Here is a 20,628-nt window from a genome sequence, read left to right as displayed (position 1 = left end):
TCAAACAACCCTCCACCCCCCCCCCCAAAAAATAAAGAAATCCCCTAAAACCTAAAACAAAGGAAAATAAAAAATTTTTTTCTTAATAGTTGTTATCTGGGGTGAATCATAGAGGAGTTTCAGTTTTAACTTTACCCATCTCTAGATTGTTTTTAAGTCACTTTCCTTCTGACCAGGAGAAAGAAAAAGATTTCGGTTTCAAAGCCAGTGTCAGAGCTGTCCGTGGGCTGTGTGTGGACTGCTGCACATCGTAGCCTCCTGAGGGGATAAGTCACAGGGACTGACTGCCCGATGCAGGTGAACTTCCTCCTCAAGCTCTGCTGAAGTTCCCACACTGCACCTGAGATGGGTGTGACCTGCCAAGATGCCCATCACCCTGCCCACTGTGAGACATCATGAAGCAAGACTTTGCCCTTGAACCCTTACCCCTGCCTTTGATGTACCCCCCTTAAATAAACCACCAGAGTCATTTTGTCTTTTGTCTAGTTTCAGAACCCATGTGGACTTGATCTATCAGGGGCTTTGCTTTCTGTAAATATATTTTGACTATTTGTGCTTAGTTTTTTGCTAATTATTTGAGATTGTAAATTTTAGGGTGGCTGGGATTACCCTGGGCAGGAAGAAGAACCCCTTAATGAGATGCTAGCCCTCGCCCTCCCCACCAATAAGCCAGCCTCACCAACTCAGCAAGACCCTGTCTCTAAATAAAATACAAAAAAAAAAAGGGGGGGCTGGGGATGTGGCTCAGTGTTTAAAGGCCCTGGGTTTACTCCCTGGTACAAAAAAAAAAAATTAAATAAAATGATCAGTATTTGTATTGTGTCAAAGACAATAGTGAACTAGAAGCCGCCAACCTAAATAGACACAGAGCCCTTATAAGACGAGGGAAGCCTCTAGTCAGCCCTGTGACCTGGGGCATCTGTAGGAACAGTTCTCCTCCCTTGGAGTCTCTACCTGTATCACAGGGGACAGATCAGATGTGGTGCCCAGCTCAGTGACCGACACACAGGAAGCAATCAATGAGTGTTAACTGCCACTTGTGGCTGATGCTGCTGTTACTAGCAGCCAGTTCTGTCTGGGCAGGTGTCCCTCCACCTGCTCCAGGCTTGTCTCTCCTTCATTTCTGCAATGCTTTAGGTGGCAGGTCCGTGTGCAGTCTCCACAATGAAATTCTGAGCCCCCTAAAGGCAAGGACTTCAACTTATTCGTCTCTGATCCCCAGCCAGAGACTGGCACACAGCTGGTACTTGGGAAATGATCTTTGAATGCATGACCCAGCCCATATCTGGCCAGGGGTGTCTACTCTCAGAACTCACTTCTAGAAGCACCTTTTCTTCCCCTGTGGCTCCTGGAACTCCCCTCTGTTTTCCTGCAACCTGGGACATCCCGTCCCTGGGCTCTGTGTTCATGCTCCTGTCCTGGCCAAGACCAAGGAGCCCCAAGTCCTCATAGTCTAGACATTTAGCAGGCTGTCGGATCTTTAAGAAAGTTCTGAGCACAGGGCCAAGGTGGGGGTTACGTGGGACTGAAGGGATTAGCAAGGCTTGTGATGTGGATAAGGCCGTGACCTGGATAATTCAGGCCTCCCCCTGCGTCCCCCCACCGACATGCGCCGGAATGCTCTGGGTAGCTGCCCAGGCCCCGTTGGCAGGGAAGCCAGCACACCAGGCTGTTTTTGCTGGACTTCCTGCATCTCTGAGGGCAGCTGGGGCTGAGCAGGGTGACACCCTCCCCAGGTCGGTCTTTAGCACCTGCTCCCTTCACAGCTTTGGGAGTCTAGAAGCCAGGAGTCTGCCCTCCCAAGATCCCCGACCTGTGGATCCCAATGTCCTGGCTGGAGGCTGCCAGCCTGAGGGGCCTGGGGGTCCAGGTTCTACCAGATGAGGCTGCGCATGGGGACAGGCCCCAGAAGCAGGACCTGAGACCAGGCCAAAGAGGTCAGTTATGGTGGAGGGGCTGCCCCAGCTGGGGGGCAGGGAGGGCAGCTGGGGCCCCAGCTGGGGAGGGAGAACCCTGAAAGGGGCCCCTGGAAGGGGTGGGCAGGCAGAGTCCCTGCCAGAGGATCTCTCTAGGGTCGCTGGGGTCCTTTACCATCATTTGTGAGACCCTGAGGGCTGGGGTAGTTCTTAAAGTCAGGCCACTCTTAAAGGGAAGGCAGAGGCTGCTCAGAAATCATTCCCTAAAGAGAGGCCATGCCAGGGCAGGGTCACAGACAGGGTGAGGGAGGACTGTGTTTATGTTAATCTGAGGCCTCGACTGAATCTCTCTCTAACCCAAACCACAAGAAAACATTCCCCTTTGGGAAAGGAATCGTCAGCGTCTATTTAAATCCCCTTAACTGTTGGGAGCACCCACTGTGTGGCAGCCACTTCGTGCACAAACAAAGGCACCCAGAGATGGCGCAGTGCCCTCCTGGCCTTTCTTACCCTCCGTCCAGCCCTCCTCTCCCGCGGCTCCCTGACCCCTGTCTCTGGAAGGCTCTTAGTTTTGGGCTAAGTACACGTGGCCTTGGAGTCCAAGGGATCAGGCTCAACTCAGAACTCTGCCACTGCCCTGCTGGGTGATGCGGGGAGCCAGTCCTTCTCTGAACTTCTCTGATCCAATCTGCAAGGTGCGTATCATTAAAAGAGAAAATGACCCAAATCTTGTGTTGTCGATCTTGACCGGCATCCGTCGCTGCTGCTGTTGCTGTTTTGATTCTAGGGTGGGGCAGCAGTCCAGAGAGAAAAACGGTTCAGAATGCCTCACCCTACTACGTGGGCAGGTTGCATGTACAGCCAGGGAAAAGGAAGGGTCCTCAGAGGGGAGGTATTGTTGGTTTTTCTTGATTCCGGCTCAGGTCTGGTTTTCAGTGTTTATAGGAGTAGGTGACTATCCTTAGTAAGCACCGTCTGTTTGCACATCAAGTTGGATTTCATCTCAGTACATACAGAGAAATCTGTGGGCCAAACTGAAAAGTGGTTGGGCAAACAGTTCAATGTAACGATATGATAACAGTATGAATCTCAGGATCTTTTTAAGGATAGAATAAGATAAGGCATTTAAAAAATGTTAGCATTGTATCTGTGCTTAGTAAGCGTTGGCTATTTCTATTAGTCATTCAACTTTTCTTTCTAGGACTCAGCCTGTGTCATACAGTGTACCAGGTCCTTCCAGGAATGTAGATGATTGGGACATCCTCAGGGCTCACGGTCTAGTGCGTTCAGGCATTGATTAGCTTAGTCATCAATAAATGTGTCTTATGCTCCATACTGGATCCTAGAGATATCAAAATAAAAGACACAATCCCTGTCCTCAAGTTGCTCCCAGTCTGTGGGGGACACTACAGCACAAACTGAATGATGTTTTGGTGTGGGAGAATGCAGGGTGCCGGGAGAACCCAGCTTCCTCATTTCTCCAACTCACAGGCAGGCTCATACCCCAGGGTCTTTGCACTCTCTCTTCCCCTTGCCTGGGAAATTCTTCCCTAGGCGATCCCCATAGCCAGCTCTTTCAACAACCCCATGGCTTTGTTTAAGTGTCACCTCCTCTGTAAGGCCACTTTCCTGGCCACTGGTGTCTCCTCCCCGCAGCAAAAGCCTTCCCTCCAACTCTCTCTCTCTCTCTCTCTCTCTCTCTCTCTCTCTTTCTTCCCCTTGCCCAGCTTTATTTTTCTCCATAGCATTAGCCACACTCTTGTGTATTTCTGTCTTTTCTTGCTAATGTGCAAGGTCTGCTTTGTTCACAGCGGTGTCCCCAGCATCTGAAACACTTGGGCACATGCTCGGTGCTCACTATTACTGACGGATGCATATGTTAAGCCTAGGAAGACGAGTAGGGGTCAGAGGGGTCGGGTAAGAGGAGGGCCTTGAGGGAGGAACAGGGGGTGGAGGGGGGAGAGAGGGAGGAGGAAGATAGAAAGAGAGTGAGAAAGGACAGCAACTGCGGGGACAGAGGGAGACAGACAGACAGACAGACACACTGGTGTGCTTGGGAATGAGAGTTCCATCAGCTTCTTCCTGGGAATGTCATGGGGAGCAGGTGGCAGAGAGAGAGGCTGGAGAGGGGCAGTGGGGACCTGGGAATAAGGTGGCCGTGAGCTCCGCCAGGGAGGGGTCAGCACAGGCATCTGGAAAGAGGCAGTCCTCCCCCCAGACCCAGGGAAGGAGCTCTTCTAGGACCAACTGCCCAGAACTGGGGACCCTCTGAGGGCTGTGCCATCTCCCCTTCCTAACAGGAGGATGCCGGTCCACACTGATGGGGGCGGGGCCGCCGGGGTTGGCGCCTAACTCCACTCTGCCCGCGGGATTGCTCTAGGAGGTCTGCCCAGCCGGATTGGGACTGAGGCAGGCAGAGTGGGCTGGAATAAAGGTGTCCAGAGCTTGGGGTGTGATCTGGGATCCTGCTGGTCAGAGTGACAACCTGTTGTGACATTCCTCCCTCCTCCAAAGAGCCTTCCAGAGGTGGAGGAAGCCAGGAGCAAGAGAGATGGGGGCTAGTTTCTTGAGAGTGGACAGTTGCGAGGAGCAGGCTTTTCGGAGGCAGAGCGTGGGCTGCTGATTAGGGGTTGATCTGTGTTTTCAGCCGGGTTTGGTGAAGTTGGTTTGGGGCCTGTTACCGCACAGTGGCTGTGAGCTCCGCAAACTAGATGCATGTCACACGCTGCCACCAAAGGCGGGGGAGCAAGCTGCCAGCCACACGCTTCCTCTGGCTTCGAGGCTTCATGCCTCCAAGCGTTCATTTCTTCACAAGTGGGTGCCGGCCACCTCGGCCACCTCGTGCCTATGAGGCTCTGTGCTGGTGACTGTGATGAGGGATAAGGTAAGACTCCTCCTGGCAGGTGCTCACATTCCAGAGGGAGGGGTTGGAGGACTAAGTCGTGAACCAGTAAAGAAGACAGCTCAAGCGTTATGGAGGGAAAAGCAGGATGTCCTTGGGGAGGTGGTCACAGAGAAGTTCCCGGAGGAGGTGGCATTTAAGGTGACACCAGGAGGAGAAAGAATCAGAATTAATATTGTCAAAATGGCCATACTACCAAAAGCATTATACAGATTTAATGCAATTTTTATTAGAATTCCAATGATATTCTTCATAGATCCAGAAAAAGCAATTATGAAATACATTTGGGAAAAAAAGAGAGACTCAGAATAGCCAAAGTAATCCTTATCGAGAAGAGAGAAGCCAGGGGCATCACAATACCAGACCTTAAACTGTACTACAGAGCTACAGTGACAAAAACAGCATGAAGTTGGCACCAAAATAGACATTAGACCAATGGTACAGAATAGAAGGCACAGAGACAAACCCACATACATGCTGGACAAAGGCACCGAAAACATACATTGGAGAACAGAGAGACTCTTCAACAAATGGTGCTGGGAAAACTGGAAATCCATATGCAGCAAAATGAAATTAAACCTCTATCACTCACCCTGCACAAAACTCAACTTAAAGTGGATCAAGGACTTAGGCACGAGAACAGAAGTAAAATCAAGAATCAATAAATGGGATGGATTCAAACTAAAAAGCTTCTTCTCAGCAAAGGAGACAATAACATGAAGGGAGAGCCTGGGAATGGGAAAAAATCTTTACCACACGCACCTCAGTTAGAGCATTTATCTCCAGAATATATAAAGAACTCAAAAAACTTAACACCAAAATAATAATAATAATAAATGAGCTAAGGAACCAATCAGACACTTCACAGAAGAGGAAATACAATCGATCAACAAATATACGAAAAAATGTTCATCATTTCTAGCAATTAGATAAATGCAAATCAAAACTACTCTTAAGATTTCGTCTCACTCCAGTCAGAATGGCAACTATCAAAAATACAAGCAACAGTAAGTGTCAGTGAGGATAATTCGGGGAAAAGGTGCACCCATACTTGCTGGTGGGACTGAAAATTTGGTGCAACCACTCTGGAAAACAGTATGGAGATTTCTCAGAAAACTTGGAATGGGACCACCATTTGAAGCAGCTATCCCACTCCTCGGTACTGAAAGGATTTAAAATCAGCACACTACAGTGACACAGCCACATCAATGTTAATAGCAGCTCAATTCACAATAGCTAAGCTATAGAACCAACCTAGGTTCCCTTCAACAGATAAATGGATTTTTACAGAAAATGTGGTATATAACACAATGGAATATTACTCAGCCTTAAAAAAGAATGAAATTTTGGCATTTGCAGGTAAATGAATGGAGCTGGCAGAATATCATGCTAAGCAAAATAAGCTAATCCCAAATATTTTCTCTGATAAGTGGATGCTGATCCATAATGGGGGTGGGTGATAAGGAAGAATGGAGAACCTTTGGATTGGGCAGAGGGGAGGGAGGGGAGGGAGGGGTGTGGGGTGGGAAAGATGGTGGAATGTGTGATTACATGTGTAATTGCACGACCAGTGGAACTCTGGACCGTGTATAGCCAGAGGAATGAGAAGTTGTGCTCCATTTGTATACAATGTGTCAAAATGCATTCTGCTGTCACTATAACTAGTTAGAACAAGTAACAATAAAAGTTAAAAAAAAATACCACATCTGGTAAGCATCTTGGTGGTGCCAGCACAGGCAGACCCAGAGTCAAAATGGAACCACCATTTGGAATGTTCTAGAACAGGCCCATCACACCATCACCAAACATCAGACCCAGTGGGCACCTGTGGTCCATCCCATCCACCTACCACTTGATAATGCTGCTGGCTCTTTGCAACATCTGTGAACATGTCTCTGGTGTGAATAAAATGTTGGGAAGTTGGGGTGAGCCCAGAGGGCAGGAGCTCCCTCCAGTCCTTATAATAAATGGTAATTTTTCTTTTTAAAAATTTTTTTGTAATATACTTTTTACCATTTTTATAGACCAGCACCCAGACTCCCGGATGGATGCAGCTGGCTGCGTGTGCTTTGATGTGTGGCTTGTGTTTCTGATTCCTGAATAAAGTTTCTTTCCCTGAGAACCAGAGTGGGGGTCTGCCCAGCCTGCTCAGGCCCCACCTGTCACACCAGTGCCATCGGGGTACAGGCAACCCAGCGCCCGAGCCAGCTTATTATGTTCCCAGGACACAGGAGGTTTCTTGGCTCAGGTCAAAACATTCTCCTTTGAGCGCGTGTGCTGGTCTCGGCTCCGTGATCTGGAGCCACGTGGAGGGACTCACTGTGTCATCATTGGTAAACAATTAGGACAGAGCCTGAGTTCTGTGATGGGCCACTAGAAACCCCTCCATGTAAAGAGCCACCATGATGCAGATTGGGCACAAGACACACAGGTGGTGAGGATTAAGGCGACACTAAACCAGCCTCGCCCCTGGGCAAAGCTGCTTTTTGCATCCCGGGGGACCCCGGGATGACGTCAGATTGCCAGGTCTTTTAAGGAGAAGCTAGAAATCTGGATTCCTTGCTCAGGTCACTTAACCTTTATGTATTGGCAACTAATTATTTAAAAAAAAAAAACAAAACACTGTGTATTGTGCTGCTGTAAACATTGAGGTGGCTGTGTCCCTGGAGTATGCTGTTTTTAAGTCCTTTGGGTATAGACTGAGGGGTGGGATAGCTGGGTCAAATGGTGGTTCCATTCCCAGATTTCCAAGGATTCTCCATACTGCTTTCCAGATTGGCTGCACCAATTTGCAGTCCTACCAGCAACGTATGAGTGTGCCTTTCCCCCACATCCTCACCAACACTTACTGTCATCTGTATTCTTGATAACTGCCGTTCTGAGTGGAGTAAGATGAAATCTCAGAGTAGTTTTGATTTGCATTTCTCCAATTGCTGGAGATGTTGAACATTGTTTCACTGTGTTGATGGATTGTATATCCTCTTCTGAGAAGTGTCTGTTCAGTTCCTCGGGGTGGGAGGGGAAGGGAGGGGGCATGGGAGTAACAGAAGATGGTGGAATGAGATGGACATCACTACCCTAAGTGCATGTAAGAAGGCACGAATGGTGTGAACGTACTTTGTGTACAACCAGAGATATGAAAATGTGTGCTCTATATGTGTACCATGAATCGGAATATATTCTGCTGTCGTATATAACAAATTAGAATAAAAATAAATTAAAAATAAAAAGTATCACATAGGCCAAGCCGGGCCTTCCCTAGGAGTGTACAGAGTCCTGGGCAGAATCCAGATCCAGTCCCACTCATCCCGAACTTCCTGGGACCATGAGCTCATTGAACTAACTGGAACTCAGCTTTCACTTCTCCTTTCATCTGGAGGGAAACCACAGGCCCTTGGTCAGATGTCCTGTGATGGTGCCGACTTGGGTAACGGAAAGAAGGAGGACTGCGTGCCAGATGGGTGAGGCTCATGATTGAGTCCTTTTCCCAGCCATGTGACCTCAGGGAAGCTACCTACCGCCCGCCCTTTGGATTCCTTACTGACAGAGTGGGAGTGTGTGCCTTGCTGGACTTTGTGAGGACTCAGGAACGTGGCAGTGCTGACCTTGAACTTGCCCTTGCACTTGTGCCCTAGAGGATGCTCAGTGAATCCTGAGTTCTCCTCTCCCAAGCCATCAGCCTCAGAATCCCCTCCATCGGGAAAGGCCCGAGTGGACAGAGTATGGGAGGAGATCTCCAGAGACAGGCCAGCGCCCTGTGGAAGGAGTCATGGGAAACCACCTGGAGGAGGAGGGGAGCTCTGGGGACACTTTCCCACAGTGAGCCCTGGCCATCGTCCTAGGTGCCAGGGGCTGCACACCACCGCACGGGGCCAGGGGTGTCTCCGCAGCTCAGGTCCTTGGGGCAAGAATGTCCAGCTCCTCGGGGGACTTCAGCCCCTGGATGAGCCAGTGCCAGAGAATGAGCGTGTGTGTCACATGCTACTTTCATTCCACAAATTCTTCCTGAGGAGCTATCGTGGGTCAGACCTTCTCCTGCTGGGGTCAGAGAGGATCAGAGCAGAATTCCACCCAGCTCTGTTGGGACGGAAGTGGTAGAGGGTGTTTTTAATCATTGAAGTGTAGACAGCTGAAGGAAAGGGAACCAGGAGAGACTGGCCTGGGAGGGCGACAGTGATGTTAGTTCTGAGGACCCCAGGGGTCACTGAGCTGGAATATCAGGCAGCGGTATTGTGTTTCTGGAGAGATGACGTTGGGAGTGTGTGTGGAAGCAGCGGGGTGAGCATGGAACTAGAGCCAGAGGAGCGATGTGTGCACTCAGTACACTTTTCCTGAGCAACTACTATGTGCCATGTGCTGGGACACAGAGGAGAAACAGACACAGTGCTTAATTCTTCTGGGGTTCTCAGTCACCTGGGAGGACAGTAACACAAAGGTGCCAGGCACCCTCTGCTGACTCATCTTGCTGGATTATCACAACTATTAACCGGAGCTGGCTCTAGGAGTATTCTAGTTTACAACAAGAAAACTGAGACCAGAAGAAGCCAAACTGCTTGCTCAGGGGTCAGGGGGCCAGAGGTGAGACAGAGGCTTGAACCCAGGTCGGTGTGCCTGGAAGCGTGGGGTCCTGACCTGGTGTGGCACCTTGTCTTACACTCCTTTTATTAAATGTCACTTGTTGACTCCAAACTAGTGCCAAACACCACTCAGCCCACACCTCCCAGCCCACACCTTCCGGCCCTCACCTCCCAGACACCTGCATGGAAATAAGAGTGAAATCCCTGCCACCGATGGGCTCGCCCGGGCGGGTGGAGGAGAGCAAGCAGCCCCAGAGGGCAGCAGGTTGGGGATGGGTGAGCCCGGGGAGGGCAGCTGGCACCACAGGATTTGTAAAGACCAGAAGGAAGGCGGCGGAGAGGGAGGAGCTGGAGCTGGACCCGGAGGTGGAGGGGCAACGCCAGGCTTGGGGGTGCCTGCGAGACCATGTGGCCGAATCCAAGACGCAGAGGGTGGGGAGTGGAGGAGAACGGGCGGAGGCTTCCCTGGGCAGAGCTGTGGCCTTTAGAGGAAAAGGAAAGCTAGCAAGGGGTCATTCAGGGCAAGGGAATTTGGGGTTTTCTTTTTTTGTCCCAGTTTTTTCTGGTTTAGGATGACGAGATGAGATCCTTAAAGGTGGAGAAGGAGAAATGAAAATGCAGAACAGATTTCTCCCCATCGTCATCCCTGGACCCGGGATTTCTCCATTCCCTGCCTTTGTCCTCCATTTCCCCGCCAGAACGCCAGGTCCCTGCCTCATTCACGGCTGGATCCCTGGCAACGCCTGGCATGTAGTAGATGACCCGTGTATGTATGTATGTAGTAGATGACACGTATATATAGTATGTACATGGCCTTGAATTGAATTCACAGGGCTCCCCAGGGAACCCAGTGGTCAGGTCCTAGGGAGAGAAGTGTTCAGGGGGCCCAGAGGAAGGGCTCCTTCTGATGCTGACGGGCGGGACAGGAGGCGGGCAAGGAGAGGCAATGCTCCCCCCAAGACATCTCAGAAAAGCATGCTGTTGGGGTGGGGTGGTGCAGGGATTAACAGAAGCCCAGAGTGGCGGCGAATAGTAGGAGCGGTCTATGCCCTGTGCGACACTCTGGAAGGTTAGCCATCACTCATTGGCATTATTCTGTATGGGCCACTGCTCTGGGTGTTATCTTGCATCAATCTATTGAATCCTGACAATTCAATAGAGGCAGGTGAACTCCCACCAGCCCTGAGGCCAGGCAGCCAGGAGCCAGGAAGCCAAGATTCGAACTCAGGATTTGTAGTCGGTGAGCTACCGGCTGAGCCAAGCCCTTCCCTGCCCCGCCTCCTTTTCTAGGTCTTACTTTGTGTTCCTTCTCCACCAGGAACCTCTGGGGCTGGAGGGAACCACTGTTTTCAAATCTCACTTGAAGAAGCAGAGAAGTGCAGTGACTTGGCCAAGATCACTGTCATGAGCAAGCTATGACATTAACAGACATGTTGTGTCTTTCCACAGTATTTGAACCTGCTGAATGACAAAATATTACCACCAGTGGCAGTTACTTGTGGTAACTTGCGGGTCACCTAGTAGTCATGAGCAGGGAGATGACAGGTTCTTTTATTCCAATCTTAATTTCTTATATCTGTAACACTCAAGGTCACACATCGCACTTTACACAACTCTATATATACACATATATGTTACAGAAAACCCTGCTCTAACATAGATATAGATATGGATATGGATATAAATATAAATATAGATATGGATATGGATATAGATGATATAGATATAGATATGGATATAAGTTACAGAAAGGCTAAGAAAGGGCTGAGGGTCCCAGAGGCTGGACTGAGAGCAAAGGCAGAGAACAGAGAATTTGAGAATGATCTGATAAGATTAGGAACCAATCCAAGAACTTGTTTGGGGCGCAGAGCTGTCAAAGCACAGGGACTTACTGCAGGCCAAAGTCTGGATGGATGGCAGACTCACAGCACCAGCTTGGAGTGGACGTGTGTGGTCATCACGGGCAGGAGAAACCTCTCTACTGAAGCTCGAGATAGAGTTCTGGAGGTTCATTGCGGTGGCGATTTTCCTGGGCAAGGCTCGTGATGAGCGACCAGGAGATGGGGGTCACCACAGTGCCACCATGTCATCTCAGATTCCTCCTCCTTCATGGGTCTGAGGGCTGGTGAGTTCGCTAAGCCACGGGCCTGGATTTTCCAGTTTGCGTCATACACCCATTTATGATCCCATGTATCCGTGTGTTTCTGATTAATTTGGTAAGTTCACACTTGGTCATTCTCGTTAGCACGATTAATTTATTTATCGTTTGGCCCTTACTGGCGGTGCCGGGCAGACGGTAGTTGTTTTTTCTTGTGTGAACGAGGTGTGGATGGTCCCGCCTCAGCACTTCAACGCACAATGGAGCAGCTCACGGCGAACTCTGATTCACAGAATGGAGACACTCAGGTTTAGGCCCCGCCCGGAAGCTGCTGTTCTCTTCATCACAGAGTCACTGCGAGCAGGGCCCAGCCTGCTCAGCACAGTCACACGGCTTCTCAGGGCTGAGCTGGGAAGCAGCTGGCCTCTCTACCTAGAAGCCTTGTGCTTTCCAAAGGGACAAGATGCAGGAACTCAGTAGACTCAGGTGCCCAGAGGAGGTGACATTCTGTGGCATCTCCAGAGCGGCGTATTTGCAGGCTCCAAAGAACGCTGGGGGTTGGCAGGTTGGGAATAACAGGAGTAGGACAGGGGTTGGGGCATGTGCATGTGGCTTCCAGGGTTGTCCCCAGGTTGAGACAGAGTGAGACGGGAGCAGGAGCCACCGGCCGGGCAAAACGAGACAAAGGCTGACTGTGGTGGGAGGAAGCGAGATGCATCTGGGAGGGGACCCCAGAGCTCCAGTCCTGGGACCACTAGTGGCCCAAGCCAAATCCTCCTCAATGGGTCTCTTAAATCCAACAGGCTGGTGACGTGCTTCAGGAAATAACTGCTTCTGAATACAGAGAAGGAAAAAAATCCCCAGGGATCTTGAGAAGAGAAATAGGGCTTCTTATGTGAGTTACCGGGAATCTTGGAGCTGGCCCAGGCAGGAGTGTGGAGGCGGGCAGACGGCCCTTAAAAGCAGGCGGCGGGCTGTCGCCTCTTCTCCAGGCCTGACAGCGAGGGGCTCACTGGTGAGAATCTCCATCTTGGGGCTGCCTTTTCCTGATGGGGGTGTGGGGAGCAGGACTCAGAGGGGGGCTGTGTGAGGAGAGCCTGGCCCCTGGTGAGGGAGCAGGGCCCAAGGAGCGGCCGGCCGCTCTGCCTTCCCTAGGGCTCGGGGCTCATCTGTACAAGGGGCCTGCGGCTTGTCCTCTCAGCTGGGAGATGTGAACAGGGGCTCCTGGGACACGGGGCTTCTGCATCTGGGCTTGGAGGGCCTGTCCCTCCAACAACCTGACCACTTCCCAGCCTCCAGTGCCTGCCCTCAGGCCTCCATCCACCTCTCATTACTGCAGCTGCGGCTCCACTCTGAAATTATCTGGTGGCTGTGCCCCGCTCTCTGTGGTCTTTGGATAAAAATAAGCAACGCCACATCCTCCCCCAAGGGCCTGCCTTGGGCTCCAGCAATGGTCCTGGCTCCAGGGCAGCCGTTTGGAGGCTGCTCTGAGCCTCTGTGAGTGAACCTTGTCTGGCTCACACTTGCAGGGGCGCCTGCTGCCCCTCATCCCGGGAGCCTGCAGCCTGCCGAGCTCTAACCCTGCGTGGGTGTCGGTTTCATTCAGGTGTGGAAAGCAATGCCATGCAAGAGTGTGTTCTATACAGTGTCCAGGAGGAGAGGTCCTGCATGGTCACGCAGGGCCACGTGGAGCAGTGCCAGCATGGGCCCAGATGCACAATTTCACCACGGTTCAGGCTTGTCTTGTTTGAATCATTTCCGCGGCTTCCCCAGCTGTCCAAAACCTGGCCTGGGGGGACATGGGGACATGTGAGCCTTAGGTAAGATAGGTGCTGGGTCCAGGCTTTGGGTTGGTGGGTTTGCATGTGAAAGGCGTCCCCGCAGGGGTGGAGGTTGAGGCCTCTAGGAATTAGCTACCCCAGGAGGGACAGTCCCACCTGGTCAGCAGGGCTCCCAAGATGTCAAAGCATCCTAAAAGAAAATACAATGCATGTTTAACACACAGGGCTTGCTCAGAGGCAGGGGAGTGGCCAGTCAAAGGAGGAGATACTCCGTTTGGGCGATTCATTTCACCTGCCTGAGCGTCAATTTCCAGAATCTATAAAACCAACCACTGTTATTCATTCATTAAACTATAACTGTTTAAGGGGACAGATGGCCGGTTTAACAATGTCTACCTGCCAAGGCCACTGGTGGGTTCGAGGAGACAGTGGACGGTGCCTGCATGTCAGAGGCATCCAGAGGGTCAGTTACCACTGGACCCCTTCCTCGGTTCCAAGAGCAGCAGAGAAGATTGATGTGAAAGGGAGGGTCTAGGGCCGTTTTCCTCGGCTGTTTGGAGCCTCGGAGTGGAGGCTGAGGATGGACAGAATGTTGAGGAATGTTCTTGGAGCTCAGAGGAGCTGCTGGACAAATGCCAGCCTGGTAGCCAGGAGCCACTGGGACCTGGAGCTGAGTGTTTGGAGGCTGGGTCCGGGGAGGTGGCAGGGGCTCAGCCAGAACCCTGGCTCAAGGGACCCTTCAACTCAGGGACTTGGAGACAACATGGCAAGTAGGGGGAGTCCTGACCACAGGCCAGGCAAGCAGCTGTGGGTGAACAGGGACTTTGGATCCTGGGAGGGGCGAGAAGCAGGCAGCCGCGGTAGGAGATCTCTGTGAGAGGCCCAAGCAGAGGCAGGCAGTGGCCAGAGAGGGGGAATTTCCTCCGCCTTTTGGCTGTGACTGCTTTTGAACTCCAGGCCAATGGCGGGTGTTTTTGCCAAAGACGGTTCTAAGGAAATCTTAGGAAGCGCTGGGATGTTGGAGCGTTTGCCCCCTGGAAGGGAGCCCTGCAGCTCAGGGAAGGGCCCCGGGCCTGGGCTCGCTTCTCGCCCCTGCTCCGCGCTGGCTGCATGATCTCTGGCCAGTTCCTAGAGCTTTCTGAGCCTCAGTTTCCCACTGGCACATAGGGACAATGAAACCTTCAGAGCTGTCACAAGCACCAAGTCTTCTTATTCAGAAGGTAGACAGAGTGCCTGGGCCCAGGGGAAAGTTTTATGTTTAAATTCCTTTAAAATCAGGAGAATAATTAAGAAAATAATAATGAACCCAACCTAGTTTATGTTTGTCCATGAGTGCAGCTGGCAGATACAATCCCGTGTGGTTGGTTTGTTTATCTGGAGGAAGGGGCTTGCCTCCAAAAGGCCCACAGAGTCTCTGTGGGCCACAAAACCACCAGGGGGCCCGGAAAGCCCCTGCGCCTCCTGGGTGCTGGGCTCCGTTCCTGAGCACGCATCCTGGGCTGGGGCACTCTTTCCAGGGCTGAGCTAGAAGAATCAGTTGTCACCTTCTGCCCTCAGAGAACCAGCAGGAAAGAGCCCTGATAACTGGGGACAGAAGCCTGGGGAGATGCCAGGGAACAAGATGTGGACACCAGCCCCACTGTGCCCTCGGCGCCCACCACTCTGTGTCCAGGGTTCTGTCCTCCTCCTCCATGGCTCTCCAGGTTAAGCTAGTCCCTGCCCTTCAACTCATGCCACCAAACCTCCACTTGAGTCCTACCCATTTCTCTGGGTACTGTTGGACATCTCTGCCATGTGGGCAAGTGTGTCCAGTGACTCGTGATGGGAGAGTTCTCTGCCACCTCTGATGGGGACAATGTCCCCACCAATCCTTCCATTAATGGCTCCTGTCTCCAGGACCAACTCCTGGAGGCTTGTCTCGTCCTTTCTGGCTGGAGTGGTCTGCTTATCTGTTTATTGCCCACCCCAAGGTGGGAGCAGGGGAATGGGTACACCTGGTGGGAGCCGAGAGGGGTCTGCTGGGCCCCAGGGCATGGCCTGCTGCACATGTCGTGGGCTGTGTTTCTTTTCCAGAACCTCAGAGATGAAGGGGCTCCTCACACTGGCTTGGTTCCTGGCTTATGGTAAGTGCTGGCCCCATGTCCTCTGAGTGACCCCCTTGGAGTGAAAGGCCAGTCTTGAGCTCCTAGACCCTGGCATTTGCATCCAGCTCTGCTTTTACTGTGCTGATGTGGATGCAGCAAGCGCCTTCACCTCCCTGGGCCTCCACTTCCTTGTCTAATGGAGGACGATGGTGCGGACAGCCGGGCTGCGACAGAATTCAGAGGTTGAACGTGTGAGGTTGTGAGCATGAAGATGGGTAGCTTGCAAATATGGGAGGAGAAGGTTTTTTTCCTGGGATGCAAAATAAAATGAGGCCAAAACAAAGAGACCAAAGTAGAACCCAAGACCCTTATTGAAATAGTCCAGCCCATGATTCCCGGGCCATTCTCTGCTCGACCTGTCCAGGTCCTCTGCAGACCCTGCTCTTGGCGCCCCCTCAACTTGGAGGTGATCACATACCTGGCTTTAAGCTTGGCCACAACCCTGTGACCCTGCACACAGCCCTGACAGGCAGTCCTGCTCTTCGATGTCTTTCCCGATCTCTGGGGACCCCAGGAGGAACCACACTTGGCGCAGGGAGGGGAGAGAGCCTCCTGGACCCACCAGGATGCTTTTCCTTCTGGCCTCAGGGGAAACCCCAGGTTCCCAATTGGTGAGATGAAGGAGCTGGCTTCAGTGACTTCCAAAGGTCCCACCCTCTCTTGTGTTTTAAAAGGTGTTAGAGAAAGGGGATGAGGAAGAAGGGACATCAAAAGAGGGACAGGAAGCTCATGTCTGCTTACTTTGTGCAGATACCGTGTGAATTATACCCAATATGTCTCAGTCCTTTATGATGCATCTGCCACTGTGCTCAGAATTTATACTGTATCTTGCCAACTCCAAGAGGTAGGTGCTAATTTTAGGCCCCCATTTTCCAGATGAGGAAACTAAAACATGAAGAGATGAAGAGGCCTTTTCAATCCTATATTCAAATTTGTGTCTGGGCCAGAATTTGAACCCAAGTCTGCTTATTTTCTAAGCCCGACTCTTCTCCACTTCTCCATGCTGCCTGCCCTTCCCCACCTCGCACCCTCCAGCTAATTAGGAGAATAAAAGGGGGTGGGAGAAAGAGCAAGAGATGCTGGGAACAGGCCACAGCAGTGTCACCTGGGGACATGGGCTGTCTTTCAGGTGTGCCTGCCGTGCCAGGGGGCTTGCTGGACCTGAAGTCCATGATCGAGAAGGTGACCGGCAAGAATGCCCTGAAGAACTACGGCTTCTACGGCTGTTACTGTGGCTGGGGCGGCCGAGGAACTCCCAAGGATGGCACTGACTGGTGAGCTGATTGTCACTAGTGCCACTGAGGCTCTGGGCTCTGCACCCACATCAGCGAATTCAATTCCATGTCTGGCAAGGGCCAGGGCCTCAGTTCCTCCCACTGAGGCCTCTCCCAGCATGTTTGGGCTTCCTCACAGCATGGTGGCTCTTGAGTTCTAAGAAAGAATGATCCCAAACTGCAAAGCAAAAACACAAAAAGGATGGCATATTTACCAACAACCTCAGAAATTACACAGTGTCACTTACGCTGCCCCTTTGGATGAGGCTGCCACAAAGCTTTTAAGAAGTACAAGTTACAATTAGGCATGAAGAATAAATTCTGATATTCCAAGTGACACAGCAGGTTGACCATGGTTAGTAACATAGTAGACATTTCAAAATAGCTGGAAGGGGGGGGTTTCTCATGGCCTTACCACACAGGAATGCTGGCTGTCTGAGGAGAGGGATATGTTACTTACCCTGATTTGATCATTGCATATTATATACATGTATCAAATTACCACATTGTGGGTGCAGTTATTATGTGCCAATCAAAGAGAAAGAAGAAAGCTGGCCACAGTGGTGGATGCCTATAATCCCAGTGACTCGGGAGGCTGAGCAGGAGGATCGCAAGTAGGAGACCAGCCTTAGCAGCTTAGCAAGACCCTGTCTCAAAATAAAAAATAAGAAGGGCTGGAAAGAGGGGAGCTAGGGTCCACCTCTTAATTGGGAAGTGTCGATCCTAGAAGAATGTGTGAGAAGGAGAAACTCAACTTATGGAGTTAACAATCCTGATACCCATGAATGGCGGGTGGTGGCTGGAGTCGAGCCCCTCGCTATTGGAGTGGAGTTTATAGACAAGACAGAGAGGTGCTAGTATGGGCCATGTGGTAATGGATTTGAGCTGGAGACATCAGTGTGGGCTCCGTTTACCTTCACATAGATGTGGATGGCTCCATACAGGAATATGGGATGATGTGTGTATCTAGACACGTTCGACTGAACATATATTTTTGCCCCGCAACAAGCACACCTCGAGCCTCAATCTGGCTTCTCGTGCCATTCTTCATTAAGAGGAATCAAAGCTTTTGGAAGAAGTAGCTAGTCCTATCGGGCAGGAAATGTACAAGATGAGGCTGTAGCTGCTTGTAGTGCCAAGAAAAATGAATCAAACAAAACAAAGCCCCACGTCAACAGGAACATGTCAGAGGAGTACAGAAGTCATACTACTAGTAACAATATGTTACTAACTGGGGAAACTGGGTGTTTTGCCTGTATGGTCACAATTTTTCTGCAAATCAAAAAAAAAATTAAATGCAACCTAGCTGCGTTTAACAAACTAGAGATTAATTTTTTTTGCTCAGACAACAGTTCCGTGCAAATCACATGCTGATTGAGGGGCCCAGACCCCTCCCATCTATGGCATGGCCACCTTCTGTGGCTGCAGGGTCTTCAGCTGGTTCATCTCCATCGAGTCAAAGGTGGAGAAAGAGAAGAAAGTAGAAGGCAGGTGGGAGGTTCTCCTGGGGTGTGGAAGCCACCTGCAGCACTTCCACCCACATTCTCCAGGCCACACCTACCTGCAAGAGGGCCTGGGAAGTGTCCTCTTACTGTGAGCTCAGTAGGCAAACACAGGTCAGGAAAATGGCCAGTGGCATCCGTAGTGGAGGAGAGGGAAGTACTCAGCCATGGTACCAGGTCCTGTTACTGTATCCACTTAGGCGACCTCTGCAAAAGGGACATGATCACGCTTGTGCACCAGTTAGGGATGTCAACCGAAATAACATTCAGAGTCACCAAAGAATAGCAGTATTGATTTGGGAACAGCCGAGAATTGCAGAGGGAGTTCCTGTGCCCTGGTAAACTGCGGGCAGATCTAGAAGGTTGCCGCACGGGAAGCTTTTATTAGCAGAAAAGGGGGAAATTGACATGAGCTGCTTGGATACAAAGCTCACAGGTGTTGGGGGCCCTGGGCAGGAGCTGGCTTCAGCTCGCTGCTGGAGGTGCCTTGCTGAGCACACACTCTGTCCAGAGTGTCTTCTCTGAACTGTCCCAGGCTTAAAGAATGCCAAACATAAACTTTGTTCCAGTGATCCGTGTGCGTGCAAGCAAGCTGCACCAGGCACGGGGCACGCGAAGGACAGGGGGGACTTCTCTTGGGGTTTTAGAAAGTCCTTAGAACAGACAGACAGGCCGACAGGGGTCCTCCCCCCAGCTCTAATTTTGTCCACGCTTGACAAGACCCATTTCTATTTGGTATCTTTCCCAGGGACGAAGGGTCAGAAGGTTCCCCCTCACTCAGGGTCCGAGTCTCTCGCCTTGGCAGGTGCTGTTGGATGCATGACCGCTGCTATGGGCGGCTGGAGGACGAGGGCTGTGGCATCCGGACACAGTCGTACCAGTACCGATTCACGCGGGGCCTGGTCATCTGTGGTAAGGCTGCGGCTCCCATTCAAGCCTGGGACTCTCCTGCCTCTGAGTTCAGCTCCCCTTGGAGCAAGTCAGTATTTATTGGTAGAGTGGATCCTTCGGTCCTCATTGTGATTTAGTGTGGTCTTTTGCAGAACACGGGCCCTTCTGTCAAGTGGGTCTCTGTGCTTGTGACCGGAAGCTTGTCTACTGCCTGAAGAGAAACCTCTGGAGCTACAACCCTCGTTACCAGTACTTCCCCAACATCTTCTGCTCCTAGCTGCCCTCGGTGGGCTCCTCCCCAGTGGGGACATTTCTGTCCTCTCCTGCAGCGGAGTGCCCTCTCTGCTGGGTCCTGACGGCTGCTCCCAGGTCTCATTCTTTCTCCATGCTCCACTGGGCCTGGAAGATCCCTGGGTTTCCTGTCCCCCAGAGAGTCCCAAGAGAATGTTCTAGAACTCTCGGCAAGGCCCCAAGGTCCCTGGGCCTCCATTTGTAAGGCCAGGCCCTCTGAGGCTGGGACCTCTGTCCCAGCTCCAGGACAAGGGTGCACTTACTTTTCTGTTTCTCTAATCAGATTTTCAGAACCATCCTTCAGGGAATTTTTGCTCAAGCCAAAGAAAACTTGGTTCCATAAACCTGCTCTCTGGGTGTTAAATAAAATTTATTCTTGAGGATGATAAAAACCACGCAGGGAATTCCCTCTGCCTCTTTCTCTATCTTTGGACACTGAGCCCAAAGTTACCTGCATTCTCTCAGAGACAGAGGGAAGGGGTGGGACTGGATGAACTGTGGGACTTCTTTCGGACTCTTTTTTTAAACCTTGGGGGTTCCCCCAGCCAAGCACTGGATCTCACTCTTCCCCAAGGGAGTGGAGGGAAGATAATGGGCGGTTACACCAGCTTAGGCTTCCAGGCTACAGAAAGCAGCATTCAAATCCCAGCTCTAGTTTCTCCAGCTGTGTGGTTTTCAGCCCATTACTGAACCTCTCTGATTTTCAATCTCTGAAAAAGAAACATTCCTTTAGTTGTAAAATGAGGCTTCTAATGCCCTTCTTGATTCGAATATAGGGGATACTGGGGTTCTGGGGTTCCAGAGAGCAGATCTTTTTGTTATTGTTGTTTTTAACTAGGGTTCAGCTATGTGGTTTATTTTTGCCAAGTAACGACACTTACAAACCCAATTCATCTACCAATTTATAGAAGAAAGGGCATTAACACCAATCCTTATAGGAAGAAAGGATGTATTCCAAATTAAAGGAGAGTCCTTTCCAAGACAGGAACTTTTGGCTTCTTTACACTGACATACCCCAAAATAGCCACATGATAAATGGGATCTATATTTAAAAACCTTCAGTGTCAAACATTTTCTAAATAAAATTTAATTTTATGGGTCACTCTCAATGTACTAGTGTTTAGATATAGACTGAGGAGTGTCTATACTTAACAACGCAACACAGAGTAGGGATTCAGTGCCCAATTTGCTCACTACATTTTAAAAGTCAAAGCCTGTCCTCAGGTCCAATGTTGAATGTATATGGGGAGGT

General features: G+C 50.9%; 1 protein-coding gene across 2 annotated transcripts; it reads left to right on the top strand.

Annotated features, from left to right (window-relative positions):
- The first annotated feature begins 1,492 nt into the window (after positions 1-1,492).
- On the top strand, positions 1,493-20,485 carry Pla2g5 (phospholipase A2 group V). Of its 2 annotated transcripts, none has more exons than XM_015484878.2 (5): positions 1,493-1,937; positions 15,348-15,397; positions 16,548-16,692; positions 19,000-19,106; positions 19,238-20,485. In XM_015484878.2, the coding sequence occupies exons 2-5, from the start codon at positions 15,358-15,360 to the stop codon at positions 19,360-19,362; spliced, it is 417 nt and encodes a 138-aa protein (XP_015340364.2). In that variant the 5' UTR covers positions 1,493-1,937; positions 15,348-15,357; the 3' UTR covers positions 19,363-20,485. The 2 variants fall into 2 exon arrangements, with proteins under 2 accessions (XP_015340364.2, XP_048672159.1); XM_048816202.1 differs by lacking the exon at positions 1,493-1,937 and adding an exon at positions 12,317-12,508.
- The last annotated feature ends 143 nt before the right edge of the window (positions 20,486-20,628 follow it).

Source organism: Marmota marmota, unplaced genomic scaffold (assembly GCF_001458135.2).
Source record: "Marmota marmota marmota unplaced genomic scaffold, marMar, whole genome shotgun sequence".
Lineage (NCBI taxonomy): Eukaryota > Metazoa > Chordata > Mammalia > Rodentia > Sciuridae > Marmota > Marmota marmota.
The sequence above is the reverse complement of the archived record's forward strand: the minus strand, read 5'-3'. Positions and strand labels throughout refer to the sequence as shown.